Source organism: Amyelois transitella, chromosome 31 (genome assembly GCF_032362555.1).
Source record: "Amyelois transitella isolate CPQ chromosome 31, ilAmyTran1.1, whole genome shotgun sequence".
Classification (NCBI taxonomy): Eukaryota; Metazoa; Arthropoda; class Insecta; order Lepidoptera; family Pyralidae; genus Amyelois; species Amyelois transitella.
Window position 1 is genome coordinate 3,465,965 of NC_083534.1, and position 18,663 is coordinate 3,484,627.

The 18,663-nt window shown below is 35.3% G+C and overlaps 4 protein-coding genes across 9 annotated transcripts in view; 3 read left to right on the forward strand and 1 right to left on the reverse strand.

The window, feature by feature from the left end:
- Positions 1-1,692, forward strand: part of LOC106138959 (dynactin subunit 1) — a 47,155-nt gene extending 45,463 nt beyond the window's left edge. For all 6 annotated transcript variants that reach the window (XM_060953144.1, XM_060953142.1, XM_060953145.1 and 3 more), the window contains one exon: positions 532-1,692. In XM_060953144.1, coding sequence (XP_060809127.1) covers positions 532-622 — 91 coding nt within the window. In that variant the 3' untranslated portion in view covers positions 623-1,692. The remainder of the gene's footprint in view (positions 1-531) is intronic.
- A 441-nt stretch (positions 1,693-2,133) lies between these two features.
- LOC106138953 (large ribosomal subunit protein mL43) lies at positions 2,134-3,694 on the forward strand. The gene is made up of 3 exons (XM_013340262.2): positions 2,134-2,356; positions 2,514-2,620; positions 2,932-3,694. The coding sequence occupies exons 1-3, from the start codon at positions 2,220-2,222 to the stop codon at positions 3,243-3,245; spliced, it is 558 nt and encodes a 185-aa protein (XP_013195716.2). The 5' UTR covers positions 2,134-2,219; the 3' UTR covers positions 3,246-3,694.
- A 361-nt stretch (positions 3,695-4,055) lies between these two features.
- Positions 4,056-6,949, reverse strand: LOC106138952 (zinc finger and BTB domain-containing protein 41). Its single transcript, XM_013340261.2, has 2 exons — positions 6,666-6,949; positions 4,056-6,214 (listed from the first exon to the last, which is right to left on the reverse strand). The coding sequence occupies exons 1-2, from the start codon at positions 6,860-6,862 to the stop codon at positions 5,209-5,211; spliced, it is 1,203 nt and encodes a 400-aa protein (XP_013195715.2). The 5' UTR covers positions 6,863-6,949; the 3' UTR covers positions 4,056-5,208.
- A 1,533-nt stretch (positions 6,950-8,482) lies between these two features.
- LOC106138941 (transcription factor SPT20 homolog) lies at positions 8,483-17,398 on the forward strand. Its single transcript, XM_060953095.1, has 9 exons — positions 8,483-8,488; positions 10,440-10,520; positions 12,949-13,066; positions 13,813-13,923; positions 14,453-14,607; positions 15,018-15,075; positions 15,430-15,533; positions 16,677-16,757; positions 17,244-17,398. Exons 1-9 carry the CDS (start codon positions 8,483-8,485, stop codon positions 17,316-17,318), a joined length of 789 nt encoding a protein of 262 aa, XP_060809078.1. The 3' UTR covers positions 17,319-17,398.
- The last annotated feature ends 1,265 nt before the right edge of the window (positions 17,399-18,663 follow it).

Consider the following 18,663-nt stretch of genomic DNA (forward strand, 5'->3'; position numbering starts at 1 on the left):
TATGCTAAAAAAAAAAACAGGGAAAATTATTCATCCTTGAGCGCTTCAATGATGCCCAAAATAACTATTCCACGCGTCGCGGGCACAGATTAGCGCGTTTAAACAAACAAACTGTTCAACTTTATAATATTAGTATACATTATAAAGAAGTATTTCTCTTCTATATTCTTCCACCGGACTTACTGTGATTCTGCCAATGTCACGGTTTGAAGAGATACGAAGTTATGAAATTGGTCGGTTATACGGTTATAAGATCTGAAAGGAGAAGGTTGTAGAAGTCTTGTTCATGAGAAATCATGGTTTTATTTAAAATTATTTTTACTGCATCTCAATGCTTTTTATGTGCGCTGCCTTCTAATTATGGATTTTCCTTTATATTTTGGTTGACTGGAAGAAATCCCATTGGGGATAAGTCCGCCATTGTACATATTCTTCTAAATCCAATAACTGTTTTGCAATTTGTTTTATTTATTTTTATGTGCAATAAAGAGTTTACAAACAAACAAACAATTATTATATTATTTTTATCAGCTTACGAGAGCTGGTCGCCGAGTTGCAATCTGAGGATGTGAAGTTGGAACTGGCGCCGATGGACGACAGAAGCAGCGTCTGCGCAGCGTAAATTTACATTTAAAAAAAACAACGGATTGGAGGGAAAACGTTTTGTTTTTACTTCAAAATGGCGGATTATTACGCTTCGTCTCTTAAGAATTTCCAGAATTCTCTTAAATATCTCTTATATAAACCTCGATGAATTTTATTTTAAATTAAGTCGACTTTACGGCTTCTAAACCAATATATTCAAGACATTAGTCCCGGTTGCATACTCGCCTGCATACTGTGGTTGATTAATTAATGTAATAAAGAAAATGTTGTGTATTTGTAGGTGCTGTTTATTTATAAAATTAATTTGTATTAACCTCGTTCTATTATTTATCACATTAAAATTTAATCTCAATAATAACTCACAGGTTTTTTTTTCCTAATGCTGAATAAAAAAAAATGCTGAAAATTGAATTTGCTTCGCTTTTGAAATTATTTAGTCTAATTAACACTTAAATATAATTTTCGTAAATGCGAAAGCTGGACATGGTTTTTATGGCCTTTTGTGGCTCTGTCTACCCCTTGTATGTCTGGATGGATGGATGTCTGTTACAATTTTACGGCTAAACGGCTGAACGGATTTTTATGAAATTTGAAATAAAGGCACTGAAGGCCCAGGTCAAACAGCGCAAAAACTACATTAGGCGAACGAAGTCGCGGGTAACATAATGGCTGAAAATTAAAAATTATAATTAATCAAAATTACACCTTAAAAAATACGGTCGAATTGAGAACCTCCTCGTTTTTTGAAGTCGGTAATAAATAAATATTAACAGTTTTATATTAGTAACAATTATTTTATAAATTAATATTAACTGTTAAAAGTATGTTATTATACATACAAGTTTGAAAAAAAAAAAAAATAAAGTCATAAATTGTCGTCTAGAAAAAGAAATTGTTGCAGTATAATGACAGTGTAGTTTAGCTGTTTTTATAATAATATGACTATCTTTGACCAAAAAATTTGCTGGTTATTAAGTAGTTTTTTTTAATTAGCTCTATGCAAAACATATGTTATTTGTATATAGTGAAGCAATGTATCTATATAACCTGTACTTACTATGAATAAATGATTTATTTCGATTTGTATTTCACGTATGTTTTATTAAAATGGTTAGCTATATCTTGAATCCTGAATAAATATAGGGTCTATTTAAGGTTCCTTACCTCAATGGTAAAAACGGGAACCTATTACTAAGCCTCCGCTGTCCGTCTGTCACCACGCTGTATCTCATAAACTTTTTTTGTGTACATAAATAATTTATGTACACAGAAAATGTCGAGAATGATATACACAAGAAACAAAATTACAATAGTTCTGTTCTTTTCTAAAGAAATGTCTTCTAGCTGACTCGAGATAGGAGACATGTTCGTTGCATGTTGGTCTTTGTGTATATGCGCTGCCTTTCACGTAAGGGATGAAGACGTGATATATGTATGTGACCTTAAAGCAAACATAATGAAAGAAAAAAATATTTGTCAATGGCAAAGTGAGTAGTAAACGTCAAGTATCAACCTTTAAAAAACGTCAAATACAAATTCTAACCTAAAAAATTTGCTAAGAAATAATGTATGATAGAAATTAAAAAATCTTCCGAGATTATAGAATTTTAAATATGTCTAATAGCAATATATTCATGAAATCCGGCTTCGTCCGGGCGCCTTTACAAAATGGAGTCGGTCGTTACGTTTGTCAGCTTCAAAGAATAGTTCTCAAATTCTGCAAAACTCATGGAGGAAGCAGAGGCATCAGGTAAGCAGGTATATTATGAAGGTGTCCGTATACTGAGAATAACTTCGTGATTTAGCATCGAGCGTCATTGGCAGAGTGATTAAGATAACTTTTTCTTAACGTAATACTTTCCAGCTTCTCGTTAAAGACAATTTCAAACTGTATATACAAATTTCAGAGATTTCATTGAACAAGATATGGTGGAGTTTGCCAAGCAGAACCCCGGGGTAGTGATGTATCTCAAACCGCGCCGTCACCGCAGTCCTATAGTTGTGGCCGAGTATTGTAAGTAGTTTGTTATATTAAATTTATAACCAGCACTCTTATACACTCCTATACTTATACTTATAATACCTATAATACACTCCTTATTAATATTTTAAAAAGAATAGATTTCCATTTTTGATATTCACAAAAACGCACAAATTGTAAAATCCTGTTACTTAGTATAGTTAAGTTTGTGATATGAAATAAAATATTTTTCTTTCTTTCATTTATTTTTATAAAAAAAGGCAATCATGGATATGAAAAAATGCATATGCAAATGTTGAGTACCAGTAAAATATCATTGAATTCATCACTCTCTAAAATTTCAGTGAACGGTGACCGCGTATGGATGAGCATGCACAACAAAACCCACTCCGAAATCACCAAATGGATCGAGACATTGAGGACGCAACAAGGGGACATTTCAGCCACACGTCTCCGGAAATACCAATATACGGACCATCCGTCCATTCAAGGACCCTGGACGCCGTGGACGTTCAAGAAACCTGAGCTGAACACCGCAGAGTTTCCTAGCGAGAAGTTTGGAAGAAATGACAGGCTTCCGTTATCCGCTACGGAGCAATTGAGGATCATGTTTGAAAAGCAGAAACTGAGTGAGAAAGAGATACCTACGGCTGAATAGATTAGACTGAGTAGTGATATGGAGTATCTAGGATTATCAGTTTCTTTAGAACTAGTGACCTGCCCCGGTTTCGCACTTTTAGCATTTATACATATAAACTTCAATTTTAAATCAGCCTGTCTATTAAAAAAATTGCATCAAATTTGGTCATGTAGTTTTAGCATGCACATACTGAGAGGCAAACGCAAAAAAAGCAACTTTGCTTTATGCTATGAAGTGAAGACCTGACGAAGAAGATTTGACTTTACGTACACCTTACACTTGAAGATACTCTTTGTATGGGCCATCTGTCTCTATAAAGAAGTTAAAGTAATGGTTATAACATATTAAAAATGGAAATAAACCAAATCTCAACAAAAATTCTGACCAGTGATAATAACAGCCTCTGGTCTATAGTTTTGTAAGTTTGTAGATAGTTATGTATAAAATAAAAAGCATAAAGAATAAAATTGGTATTTTATTTTCTGAGTTTTGGTTGCGAAATATTTGAGAAACGCTTTTAAAAATTTTGAAATTTTCAAAATTTGCTAACGTGAATGGAGTGTAAATCTATACTAATATTATAAAGCTGAAGAGTTTGTTTGTTTGAACGCGCTAATCTCAGGAACGACTGGTCCGAATTGAAAAAATCTTTTTGCATTGAATAGACCATTTATCGAGGAAGGCACGCTGCAACTATTGGAGCGAAGAAATAATGGTAAATGTGAAAAAAAGGGGAAAATAATTTATCCTTGAGGGCTTCAATCAAATAAGCATTTTAACTGGAAAATATTTATTAAATATTTCAACAAAATTAACAATGTAACACCTTAGAGCTAAACTTTAATGTAAAAGAAATTTATTTGCAAAGAATCACTGAAACAATCAAGAAATGCAAACATTAAGAAAAATTTAATACCTTTCACTAGCACATCATTTTTTCTCATGGGTGACATAAAATTTCCTACTCAACAGGGGTAGCATAGCACGCGATAAACTATCGCTGTTTCGCTTTTTATTATGACGTGTAATGGGACAGCGATAGTTAAGCGCGGGAAATAAAAAGTTAACGCGCGCACCACGCTAGCCACGCTGGAACGGTCATGTCCTGTAGAAGCCTGTTGGCTATAACTACCTTCAGAGTCATAAATAGTTGATGATTTCACTAAATTCGTGGTGCTCAAAAGAAAAGCCATATTGTCCGTTGGTTGCCTTCTGCATAGATCTTGTGAGCAAGATGTTAGATAACATACATTACATAAAATCACGCCTTTCCCGGAGGGGTAGGCAGAGACTACCTATTTCCACTTGCCACAATCTCTACATACTTCCTTCGCTTCATCCACAACAATAACAATACAACAACATACATTCATTCATATAATCACGTCCTTGCGGGGAAGACACAACAAAGCCAGCAGTCTTGAAAGACTGATAGGACATGTTGAGCTGTTAAGCTTACTGATAGTATTGAGATTCAAATAGCGACAGGCCTTAAAGAAGAATCTCAAGTTTATAAGTCTATCCCTTAGTCGGCTTTTACGACATCCATGGGAAAGAGATGGAGTGGTCTTATTCGCTTTCCTACTAGTGCTGGAAACCACGCAGCACCAATGTTAGACAAGATGTACAAAATAAAAAAGTGAGACGTCTACCCCATTATTTACAAACGTTGACAGATGTTTCCATGTAGCAGGAAGTGGAGAATTAAGAAAACAGGAGAAAAGATGTGCGAGAGAGAAAGAAAGAACAGTAATAGGAGCTAGCTTACATTACATTGATTTTTTAAACCAATATGAAACCGAAGATTTGATAATATGTTGCCATTTTGATCACACCTATCCTTGGCAATTTTACTGAATGTTCCAAGGGTCGCCTGGCCCATTTCTCGGGTATTCCGGAGTGGAGCTGCTGGGCCCTAGTTCCTCCTACACCGGAAACTAAGTTACCAGGGTGTGCAGTATTGACTGGCTCGATACTTGAACTACCTTATCTTCTTCTTAGAGCTAACATAATGACTATTTTTCATATGAACAGTAACGTATCTAGGGGACTTGAATATCTTTCCGCACAGCTCACAACTATGGACTTTCCCGTCATCGTAATGGACTCTCCTAATGTGCGCTGCTAAATAAACTTCACTTGCCAATCTGGAATTGCAAATTTCACAATGAACAGGCTTACTGTGTACGTTCCTTACGTGTTTTTGCATACAATCTTTGCTGTCAAAAGTAGCATCGCATTGTCTACATTCGGCTTTCCCAATGTTTACGATTTCAATTTTCTTGTTCGCACTCTTTTCGTTATTATTTCTTTTCATTTTATTACCAACCAGACACGGGTGTCTTTTCAAATTCTTTTTGCATTTATATATCTTTTTGCAAATGTCACATTGATATGTTCGTTGCGAGTGTACATCACTCATATGCGCATGCCAATGCTTGTAATTGAAAGTCTTATGGCAAATTACACATTGGTGTGGTCTTTTCGTTATTGGTAGATGTTCGTTGTTATTGTCTATGCTTATTATTTTTTTTAAATCTTCATTTGTATGATGTTCTGTATCTTTAGAGATATTATTCGTTTCGGAAATTTTATCAGTAGTTTCGTAGTTGTTAATAATTACTTGATGCTCTAAATTATTATTGTCTTCAGTTATTTCTTTTTTGATGTCTTCAACTGTGTTAATTTCAGCATTTATAGAAGTTTTTTCATTTTCTTTAATACATTTTGAGCTAAATTCGTTATTATTATCAGATTTCTTAATGTTGTCAATACATTGGTCCTCAGGATTAAACTCAATATATTCACATTTTATTACTATATCATCAGGACCTGTTACAGGTTCCAATTTTATATTGTTTTGTAAGTTTGTTTGGTTCATTTCAACCCTTAAAATGTTTAATGATCCATAGGAGCCTAATATTTCATCGGGCAATTTGACTAGTTGCACAAATAAATGTGTTATGTTATGTCGCTGTAGGCTGTAGCTGTAACAATAAGTAAAATAGGTAGTAGCTAAGGTTTATGATTTTTTTTTGTCAACAAATAACACAAGTAACATTATTGATTTTGTAAGATACTTGTAACAAGAAAGATTTTTTTGGGTTTTACTAGGTATGTAAAATTACACATGTCAATTCTGAAACTTTGTACAATGAGCGACCAAGACTGTGATTAATAGCCAGAAATTAAAGGCTGTAAGTAGGTTTAATAATTATAATGAATATTTTATTCGGACCTAGGTACTTGTATAAAATATTTCATTGCAAGGTAAATTTCAGGTTCAGGATTAAATTTATACCACACACATGTATGTATCCCGTGTTAATCCATTACGGGGTGGACAGAGTCTTTAGTTACAAGACTTGTATGTCATATATGTATAGCTAAATTCAAAGACCGTTGCTAGCATACTGCTTTAAAGATGAATCTACCCACCTGTCTATAAAAAGTCTATTGCAACGAAAGCACCTTTGCAAATCATCCAAGTGCTTGTAGCCTACAGCGACAATTTCTTCTATCCCAAACTGGTTTATTTTTCGAATTTCCTCATCTATACACAACTCATTTGAATCCTCCAGATATACAACGAATTCCGTTTCTTCCTTTATATCACAGTCATATGAAAAATCCATTATTTGAAATTGAAATCGCTTAGCAAAACGTGTAACTTGCTTTGTTTATATTTTGATTTTTCGTCCTATATCCTTTGATTTGAAAATTTGAATTGTTTTTACACGTTTTGGCAGTGACAATTGAATAGTTGACATTATTTGCAACTTTTTAAAATTGTTTTCTTTTGCAAAGGTATTTGTGCCATGTTGCTTAATCTTTCACACAAATAAAAAAAGAGATGTCATGTTTCTGTAGACTGTCTAGGTAGACAGAGAATGAAGAAAAAAAACGCTGCCCTTGTTTGTACAAGATGAGTGGTGTCTGTCTACTGTGAATGCGCTAAAACATCTAGACAGATGGTTATAATATTTATAAAAAAAAAAATACCTAAGTACGAATGATTAGTTCCAAACATAATTTATTAGCGACGATATTTTTTTTCTATATGTTTTATATTAGATATTTTGATGGGAAAATGATACAGGTACTTTTGTATATAATTAAAATAGTAATCAAATTTTAAACTTAATCTGTTGATATGCACGGTTCATAGCCTGGTATGGAGATAGATCCAACATGTACAGGCCTTGTAATTGTTAGACGTTTACAGGTACAATGTGTAGGTACTCTGAGCCACATAGAAAATTATATCATTCTCGTATGTGGCGGAGATATCCCGAATGCATACTTTACGTGACCCACATCTCAGAATGTGAACACATCAAGACATCTTTTTCAGTAGATAGGCTGTAGGACAATTAAAAGAAATTGTACTAGGTAAATGATTTTAAACTGAGGGTTCGCGTTGCATTATATTAATCATAGGTACTAGCTGTGCCCGCGACTTCGTCCGCGTGGAATAGTTATTTTGGGCATCATTGAAGCCCTCAAGGATGAATAATTTCCCCCGTTTTTTTCACATTTTCCATTACTTCTTTGCTCGTTATTGTTGCAGCGTGATGTTATATACCCTAAAGCCTTCCTCGATAAATGGTCTATTCAACGCAAAAAGATTTTTTTTCAAACCAGTAGTTCCTGAGATTAGCGCGTTCAAACAAACAAACTCTTCAGCTTTATAATATTAGTATAGATTACAATGATCCCTTGGTAAATGAAACGTCCACGGTAAGAAAAAGGTACGTTTCGTGTGCATAATAGGTACATGTATTATATAAAGAAGGTACTAGGTAGCTACCTCATGTACGGTCGGATTGAGAACCTACTGCTTTTTTAAAGTCGGTTAACAATAACATGCCAAGAGTACCCGAAACCGACGCGCTTTCATGATACATAGTTTTATATTTATTATTCTTAAAGTGATCTCAAGATGCTTAAAAAAATATTCATTCATATAGTCACGTCTATATCCCTTGCGACCAGACACAGCCAACAGTCGCACTGATATAAGAAGTATCAACCCTCAAAAAAATGATAGGTGCTAACTTTAAAAAGATGATGACATTATTCTGTTTCATTTCAAGCAAAACCGCGCGGGTGTCATGTACTAAAATGCAGGGTACCTACATTATAATTGGACCAGTTTTGTTTGCATCGGTTGGATGGGTATTGCAAAAGTGCATATAAAGAATGAAATGCAGTTATGGACCGCATTGTGTGTTTGTTTGTGCTGTGCAGTGATCATGAGGGTATGTACTTTGACGAAAAAAAAAGTTCATGGATACAAGTATTTATCCGTAACGGGATAGGCAGAGACAAGATCTGGTCTCGGTACTACATTTTTGATTTAGATAATGACAGGACTAGCTTTGACGGCCTCTGTGGCGCAGCGGTATGACGCTTGTCTGCGACATCGGAGGTCCCGGGTTCGAATCCCGGCCAGGGCATGATGAGAAAAGAACTTTCTCTGATTGGCCCGGGTCTTGGATGTTTATCTATATAAGTATTTCTTATAAAATACAGTATCGTTGAGTTAGTATCTCGTAACACAAGTCCCGAACTTACTTTGAGGCTAACTCAATCTGTGTAATTTGTCCCGTATATATTTATTTATTTGAACTGGCTAAGTGCGAGTCGGATGAGCACAGGAAGGGTTCTTTACGTCTGACTATTACGGTTCATGAGTTACACAGCTTGTAGACCAGCTATACTCAACCTTTTTTTTACTAGGGCCAAAAAACGTTTCCGTCGTGGGATCCGGGCCCCAAGCGAGAAATTCAAATTTTATTTGCATAATACGAGTACAACAAATAATGAATAAATAAAAATAAATAAATAACAACAAACAAATTATCATTATAGGTGATACCTAAATAAAAAGTAAATCAGAGGTGATTTACTTCATTGATGAGAAGATGATTGAAAAAATATATTTTATTGCGATATTTGATACTGTGGACACTTTTTCACAATTTTATTTAGATCGGGCTTCTTGCTACATGCTACTATTATTACATCATCAATGCTCAAATGCAAAAACTTTAGAAGCGGTAACAAACTGCACTGCAGCATTTTCTTCAACAATGTCAACTTCACAAATATCCAAACTTAGAATAGAATGTGGACGAGAGAATACATTGTATGTATGTATATATGTATGTAGATATAATGACGTTATGGAACAAGAAATAAGTAAATGCGCGCGTTCCACTCGCACTTCTACGGTATTTTTATTGGGAATTTTAGTACATAGTAAAAATAAAATCACTTTGTATTGAATTCGTATAAAATTGAATTATTATAAACTAGAGACCGCCGGCGACTTCGTCCGCATGGAAACCCTATCGATCCCGCGGGAACTCCGGGATAAAAAGTAGCCTTTATGTTATTCTGGGTTTTCAGCTTCCTACATACCAAATTTCATCGTAATCGGTTCAGTAGTTTTTGCGTGGAAGAGTAATAAACATCCATCCATACTGACATCCTACAAACTTTCGCATTCATAATATTTGTAGGATGTGCATAAAACGAAAAAAGTTTACAGTGATCATGGCAGTGGAAAGATGTAATTTCTACTTAAAAGTGATACAGAATTTGCTTTATAATAATAAGTAAATAAATAAATATATACGGGACAAATTACACAGATTGAGTTAGCCTCGAAGTAAGTTCGAAACTTGTGTTACGAGATACAAACTCAATGATACTATATTATATAATAAATACTTATAGTATATAATATATAAATTATAAAGTACAATCCCCTCATTTTTTCTATTTGTAAGCTTTTATCATAGGTCATAACTGAAGATCAGCGTATTGCTCTATAGCAATAAATTCCTTGAGTTGTGACCTTTTTGTATTGTTGCAACTCTTCCGCGTAAACTTATTTGCGGGCACACTCATGCCTTGAGTTCATTCAAATGACGTTAACTTTTTTTTAGTGAACCGATTTCGATGAAACAAACTTTAAATGTTATTCCGAGTTAAAACAAAGCAATTGGTGAATCGGTTCAGTATTTTCGGAGATAAGCGTGATACATACACATACATACAGACAGACAGACAGACAGACAGACAAAAGAATTAAAAAAAAAAACCATTTTTGCTTTCTATTATTCATTCTAATTGCCCCTCTATCCATTTCAGTCGAAAATACTAAAATCTTGGGTTTTGTTAAATTTCAAATATCACTTTCAGCTTATATGTTTGTGGTGTTTCCTTGTGGCTGCGACTGCGCAGGATGATGGATTTTACGCGCCGCAGACTTTCAAACAACAGGTGAGTAATTCATGATCATCTTCTTACATACCTACATATTTATACATATAATATCCTAGCGGGGTAGACAGATCCAGCAGTCTTAAATGGCTGATAATTATGTATACATACATACATATGGTCACGTCTATATCGTTTGCGGGGTAGACAGTGCCAACAGTGTAAAAGACTGAATGGCCACGTTCAGCTATTTGGCTTGATGATAGAATTGAGATTTAAATAGTGACAGGTTGATACCTAGCTCATCGTCTAGAAGAAGAATCCTGTAGGAAGTATAGTTATAAAGTTATTTATTCCTACAGAAGATAGAAGGAGAAAAGAGGAGAAAATAATCAGTTTTAAATGTTTATATTATTCAACGTAAAAATTAAGAAACCTATGACAATAATTTTTTTTGACATATCTCTAACAAACAACATCATGGCAACCGTTGCTATGGCGTATACCAAGAAGGTTGCCTACAATTCCAAATTTACAAGCCTATCCCTAAGTCGCCTTTTACGATATCCATGGGAAACAGACGGAGTGATCCTATTCTTTTTTTTAACTGGTGCCGGGAACCACACGGCACGATCAATTATCACAATACAATTAAACAATTAGCTTAGTTAAGCAACTGCACCTTGCTTCGCTTCACAGTTGACTGGATATTTGTAGCTGAGTTGACGTAATGTACCTATCATTAAAATACCAGATAAGGTCGAGTGATTGTCGACATACTGACCTATGAAATATATGGTTATACGCCCAACCTGAATGTCTATGAGGAAACCAAACATACCAAACATAAACATCCTACTAATATTATAAATGTGACCTAGACGAACGTATCTTGATCAAATTAAGGACGTCCTGGTAAATGGTCAGGTCAAAAGTACCCGAAACCGCCGAGCTTGCATGAAGAGAGTTATGAATGTTAATGAAGCGAAGGAAGTGTGCAGAGATCGTGGCAAGTGGAAAGAGGTAGTCTATGTCTACCCCTCCGGGAAAGAGGCGTATTCGCGACAGTGGACGATCGATCATCATCATACATACATACATATCACGTCTTTATCCCTTGCGGGGTAGACACAACAGTCAACAAACATCCATACTGACATCCTGACATACTCACAAACATTCGCATTTATAATATTAGTAGGATATAATATGTAATTTGTGCATGTAAATTGCATCGCGACCAATGTAAGGCTAATAACTTTTTCGGAATTACATACTTACATATATATCATCACGTCTATATCTATCTCTTAGTCTTGAATAGACTGCACGACCACGTTCAGTTGTATTGCTTGATGATAGAATTGAGATTGAAATGGTGACAACTGTCTGTTGACTCTGTCCACCCCGCAAGGGATATAGACGTGATTATTAAACGACATGTGTGAATCAAGTACATGTTGCCTTCAGGTGGATTCAAATTGAGGTGACAACTGTCTGTTGGCTCTGTCTACCCCGCATGGGATATAGACGTGATTATTTAAAGACGTGTGTGAATCAAATACATGTTGTCTTCAGGTGGTGCGTCCACTCTTTGCCCCGGTTCAGCCATGGGATGTGTCAAGGGATCAAGTCAGATGGACGAAGTTATGTATTTTTAGACACTCATACATACATATGTTTACGTCTATATCCCTTGCGGGGTAGACAGAGCCAACAGTCTTGAAAAGACTGAATGGCCATGTTCAGCTATTTGGCTCAATGATAGAATTGAGATTCAAATAGTGACAGGTTGCTAGCCCATCGCCCAGAAAAGAATCCCAAGTTTGTAAGCCTATCCCTTAGTCGCCTTTTACGACATCCATGAGAAAGTGATGGAGTGGTCCTATTTTTTATTTAAAATAAATGATTATTTGATTAACAAGAGTGTTTCTGTTTGAGGACTCACACTAGTTTTCGTGGTGAAAGAAAGAAAGAAAGAAAGAAAAATGTTTATTTGGCGCAAGATGTAACATTGAATCTGTCACTATTTGAATCTCAATTCTATTATTAAGCCAAACAACTGAACGTGGCCTGTCAGTCTTTTCACTGTTGGCTCTCTCTACCCCGCAAGGGATATAGACGTGATAATATGTATGTAAGCAGAGTTCGCGGGTTGAAATGACGGCGTGACCGTGTAATCAGACTGTGGCGACATCTCTACGCCACTCGTCACAACATCCAATCAAACAACTACTGTCAATCATCGCGAAGAAATTGACGCGCTCAACCTATAGCAGCGAAGAATCTAAATCGCGATTTCAAAGATTTCATGTATTTGAGCATAAATACAACCTCCGACACAACATCGTCTGTCGCGCGGTTCCCCAGGCGTCACACCAGCCTGGCGGAAGATCTTCCCTTTGGTGGCGGTCGAGCCGAGTCATCGCTCCCACTACAAGCCTATTGCCCTTTTGAACTCTGATTAATCTTCCCCTTTTGTCAACAGGTGGAGCCCTCTTACCGCGGTGGATTATTTTCACCTGCCAATAATGACGTCACCCCTCAGAGTACAATAGTCGAACCATGGAGACCCAAAATAGGACCTGCCTTCGAATCTTGGGGAGGTTAGTGCGCATGCTTTGGTGTCTTGTTTATAGTAAAGCCGCGTCACGAAAATATGTGTAAACGAACTGGAAAAGTGGAAAGATGTAGTCTCTGCTTAACCGTTCGAGAAAGAGTGACTGCACACATGCTTATCTAGAGTTGAGTTGTATTTTATTTATTTTATGTTATGTATTTAAGAAGCTTGTGTACGTTGAGTTATTTCAAATAAATCCTTCATTCATTCATTCATTCACTCTGTTGGTATTTAAGTTACAAAATCGAAATGTGCATTCGTCCATTATTTTAGATTTAAGAGATCTATATTTGTAAATTGATGTCCAATGAAAATGCTGCAGTGTAGTTTGTTCCGTCGCTTCTTCTACACATGCACTTTGGAAGCTGTAGTTAGATTTAAGTGTACTAATAATTAGATTTAAGTAATGTGACGTCAAAAAGTGATACCTTGTATCCAATTTTGAAAATAAATCCATTATATTCTATTCTAAAAAATTTTCGGAACCAAAATGTTGGAATGAATGAAATAAATGTATAATCCGTCAATTCGCTGCTTGCGCAATGTTGCATACGCGTTGTGATAGGCGGATGGCGTATGACGTTTGAGATGTCGAAATGGATTCTACGCTGCTATTGGTTGAGCGCGACGTACTCTCGCTGTTATTGGTTGATGGCGTGTGACGTAATATGATGTCGCCACAATAGCAATGAGTGATGATCATGACAGGTCTAATGATGGTTTCTTTGACAGGCTCCGCTCAAAGCCAGGGTGCCCCGAGGCCGGAGCCCTGGAGGCTCCCTTACAGCATTTCCAAGGAACAGCAAGCGGCCATTCTTCACCACAAGCAAGCTCTTAGTTCAGGTACATTTTGTTATTATTAAATGGAACATAAAAGATTAAATGTAACATATTCAGGCAACTGTATGTGTAGGTAACCATGATCGATCCATTACGGAAAGCAAAATCAAATTGAAATTTGCAAAAGCTGAAATTTTATTTCTTTGGCCGCTAAGTTTAATAACTAATGCTGAAATTAAATATTAAGAAAAAAAGAGAATAGGACCACTGCTTCTCTTTCTCATGGATGTCGTAAAAGGCGACTAAGGGATAGGCTTTATATACTTGGGATTCATCTTTTAGGCGATGGGCTAGCAACCTGTCACTATTTTAATCTCAATTCTATCATCGAGCCAAACGACTGAGCGTGGTCTTTCAGTCTTTTCAAGACTGTCGGCTCAGTCTACCCGATGTAGACGTGATTTTATGATACGTTATGTCAAAATTCTACCCCCGTTTTAAGTATTGAGTTGAATTGAACACCAGATAAATAATACTGAATAAACGTTTTTATCGATCTATCTATCACACATAATTTAATGCGATATTCCAGAGGGTAGCTTCCAATACGAGTACGCTTCAGACAATGGCCTCGCGGCTGGTGAGGTCATTCAACCCGACGGGTCCAGGGTCGGCTCCTACCAGTACAAGGATCCTAGCGGGCAGATCGTCAAGCTGAAGTACAAGGCCGGGAAGGAAGGTTTCCAGGTAATTCATCACTTTTACACAGCAAATGCCAGTGTAGTTTGTTCCGCCGCATCTTCTACACGTGCGCTTTAGAATAGAATAGATGTATTTTCAAAATTGGATACAAGGTATAACTTATTGACGTCAAATTTTGAAGAAATTCTGAAGCGTACTTTGGATGCGGTAGTAGTTATAATTGCACAAATAGAAAAAAGAAAAGGACCACCCCATCTCGTTCCCACGGATGTCGCGAAAGGCAACTAAGGGGTTGGATTTAAAAACGTGGAATTCCTCTTGTAAGCGATGGGCTAGCGACCTGTCACTATTTGAATCTCAATTCTATCATGAAGCCAAACAGCTGAACGTGGTCTATCACTTAAATATCATCCTTTCAATCGTTTCTTTAAAGCAATTATGCTTTGGAATTCCAGATCCTGGAAGGCAGTCATCTTCCCAAGCAGCCAGAGCCCGTTCCTCCATTAAATCAAGGTATTCTTCAATATTAAATACGATTTCTATATGTCCATATAGTCTCTAACTACATTAATACATAGGTACATAAAATCACGCCTCAACCAACAACCTTTGGGTGGTATTTACTGATTAATTTAAAATATCAAAACTAACAGTTAATTGTTCAAACTTTGTCGGATACATAAACATAAAATCACGTGAAAGCTTTAAAAAATAAATGTAAAATGGGTATCCTGTAATTGAATTGAAGGAAGTATGCAGAGATCGTGGCAAGTGGAAAGAGGTAGTCTTTGCCTACCCTCCGGGAAAGAGGCGTGATTTTATGTATGTATGTAAAATGGGTAAATTTACTTATTGTTTTACAAACAGACCAACATTACATACATGCGTATGAGCAACAGAGGCAACAATACGAGATCCAGCAGCAGTACAACCAGCAGAAACCTGAACAGCAGACTTGGAGACCAAATCAGGTAGGTACCTACTAAATATTTCAGTCAGGCAATTTATCTTAGTTTATACATACATACATATAATCACGTCTATATCCCTTGTGTCATATGATTAATTATCTACGAGTGTCAATGTCATTGTCAAGAGAGATGTGTTTTATTTCATAAATTCCTATATGACACATCGCTTGCGGGGTAGACAGAGCTGACAGTCTTAAAAAGACTAATAGGCCACGTTCGGCTGTTTGGCTTTATGATGGAATTGAGATTCAAATAGTGACAGGTTGCTAGCCTGTCGCCTAAAGGAAGAATCCCAAGTTTATAAGCCTATTCCTTAGTCGCCTTTTACGACATTCACGGGAAAGAGATGGAGTAGTCCTATTCTATTTTCTATTGGTGCCGGGAACCACACGGCACTGGACATAAATAAATAAATATATACGGGACAAGTTACATAGATTGACTTCGAGAGCCTTGAAGTAAGATCGAGACTTGTTTTTACGAGATACTAACTCAACGACACTACTTTCATTTTATAATAACATACATATAATCACGTATCTTTTGCGGGGTAGACAGAACCAACAGTCTTGAAAAGTATCATAACCTACGTTCTGCCTAATAAATGTATTGTTTCTTAAATTTATCAGCATTTATTTCATAAAATCATCCGCGAAATATTGCAGTGAAATTTGAATATTTTAGTTTTTTTCTATTGTATTAACATTTTATTTATTTTTAATTTAATTTTATATTTCTTAAATTGATTCTTAGAGAGAACTGCCGTGTGGTTCCCGGCACCAATATAAAAGAGAATGGGACCATTTCATCACATTTCCCATGGATGTCGTAAGAGGCAACTTAGGGATAGGCTTATAAACTTGGGATTCCTATTTTAGGCGATGTGCTAGCAACCGCTGTCACTATTTGAATCTCAATTTTATCATAAAGCCAAACAGCTGAACGTGGCCTATCAGTCTCTTCAAGACTGTTGGCTCTGTCTACCCCACAAGGGATATAGACGTGACCACATGTATAGTAACATACATATAATCACGTATATATCCTTTGCGGGGTAGACAGAGGCAACCGTCTTAAAAAGTATGATAGTCCACGTTCTACCTCATAAATGTAATATATCTTTAATTGATTATTATTTTCCAGCAGAACTACGAGGGCCAGCAGTCACAGCAGCAGCATTACCAGCAGAACAGCTGGAGAGAGGGGCAGGAGGACGATGGCCAGGTAATATCACGTCTATATCCCTTGCGGGGTAGAGACAACAGTCTTGAAAGGACTGATAAGCCACGTTCAGCTAAGTGTGGCTTACTGATAGAATTGAGATTCAAATAGTGACAGGTTGCTAGCTCATCGCCTAAAAGAAGAACCCCGTCTATATCCCTTGCGGGGTAGACAGAGCCAACAGTCTTGTAAAGACTGATAGGCCACGTTCAACTATTAGGCTTTAAGATAGAATTGAGATGCAAATAGTGACAGGTTGCTAGCTCATCGCCTAAAAGAACCCCAAATTTAAAAGCCTATCCCTGAGTTGCCTTTAACGACATCCATGGGAAACAGACGGAGTGATCGTATAAGTACTTTTTCTATCGGTGCCGGGAATCACACGTCTTAGTTTATGTTTGTGTATAATTAACTCTTCTTTAGATTGCTCGATCATTGTGATTTGTGCGTACGTGTAATTTTTTTTTAATTTAACTTTTTTTATTTCAGTATCGTGAAAATGACGTGTACAATAAAGGACCCCACACGTTCGGCGAAGGATATGCATTTGCTTTCAAAGGGTAGTTAAGATTCTTTGTACACGTTGACCAGATGATAGGTTAAAGATATTTTGTATTTCAAATAATGATAAATAAATAATAACATTATAATGAAAAATAAATTAAAAAATAATTAGTATTGTTAGAAGCTCTGTCGTGTGTTAGTGGAAATTAGAAAAAAAAAAACGTATTTTATTTCCGTGTAATATAATACTATGTTTTTATTTATTTGGTTTGACATACAAATTATCATTGTTAAGATGGCCTACCTACATATGTAGGTATCTATATTAAATTAAATATTGAATATAGTTATTTTAAGTGTTTAATTCTTAAAAGTCAAAAGTTTTGGTCATGATTTTGTGCTGTCTAATATTGAAGTCCAATGTCCAATTCACACTGAATTCAGTTTAAAAATAAAAAAATTGAATAGACAATTTAAAAAACTTATTTTTTTTTAAAGATGATCTACTTACTTATAAGTTTAATTAAACTTACTATTACCTATTTAGTAGCAACGTTTGTGTAATAAAATATTGCGAAATTTAATCGATGTAAATATGTATATATTAAATTATAAATAAAAGATATATATGAAATAGGTGTGTTCGTTATTTTATTTTTATATTTTGTTTTTTACTCAGTAGAACCTATTAAAGATTTGTAGTTTGATTTGAACCTAAATAAAAATTCAGTACACTATGTTCATCAATTTACTTAAATTTGCCATTCCATGTAATTATATTTCTTGTTATTTAAATTAAAAATTTTAACGTTTAAATCAATTAATCATAACTCTCGTCCACATTTATTCTTATTTTGGAAATTAAAACGTTATTTCAACAACGACTCATTGAATTTAAAAAAAATATTAAAATAAAATTTGGATGTGAATTAGAAATTTGAGATGCGATTTAAATAAAAACACTGAAAATTAGTTCATATACCCACATTTTAATAAAACAACACTCCAACGAAACACATCATGGTATTATACGATACATTTATAAAGGTATTTAATGAGGCAGGACTAGGTTTTATAATATAAAATATGTGAATACACAGTATATAAATAATAATGTCTAACATGTTCCAACAAATGTATAAAAAAGGATGTTTATAATAAATGTAGTTATTATTTTCTAAATGTTAATTTTTAGAATTAATAAAACAATATTATAACAATTTAATAAATAAGTAACCGAAAACATAAAAAAAAATTCTAAAACTCATATCACATTTTATAAGGAAAGCGAATCTACAGTTATCAATTATATTTCACTAGCTGTGGCCGCGACTTCGTCCGCGTGGAATAGTTATTTAGGGCATCATTGAAGCCCTCAAGGATGAATTATTTTCCCCGTTTTTTT

Bases quoted from the DNA above. Each gene is read 5' to 3' on its own strand.
- LOC106138953 (XM_013340262.2), top strand. From the start codon at position 2,220: ATGTCTAATAGCAATATATTCATGAAATCCGGCTTCGTCCGGGCGCCT. The intron at 2,357-2,513 runs GTAAGCAGGTAT...TACAAATTTCAG, and splicing joins GGAGGAAGCAGAGGCATCAG to AGATTTCATTGAACAAGATA. The intron at 2,621-2,931 runs GTAAGTAGTTTG...CTAAAATTTCAG, and splicing joins TATAGTTGTGGCCGAGTATT to TGAACGGTGACCGCGTATGG.
- LOC106138952 (XM_013340261.2), bottom strand. From the start codon at position 6,862: ATGGATTTTTCATATGACTGTGATATAAAGGAAGAAACGGAATTCGTT. The intron at 6,215-6,665 runs GTGGGTAGATTC...TTATTGTTACAG, and splicing joins AATAGACTTTTTATAGACAG to CTACAGCCTACAGCGACATA.
- LOC106138941 (XM_060953095.1), top strand. The intron at 13,067-13,812 runs GTTAGTGCGCAT...TTTCTTTGACAG, and splicing joins TGCCTTCGAATCTTGGGGAG to GCTCCGCTCAAAGCCAGGGT. The intron at 16,758-17,243 runs GTAATATCACGT...TTTTTATTTCAG, and splicing joins GGCAGGAGGACGATGGCCAG to TATCGTGAAAATGACGTGTA.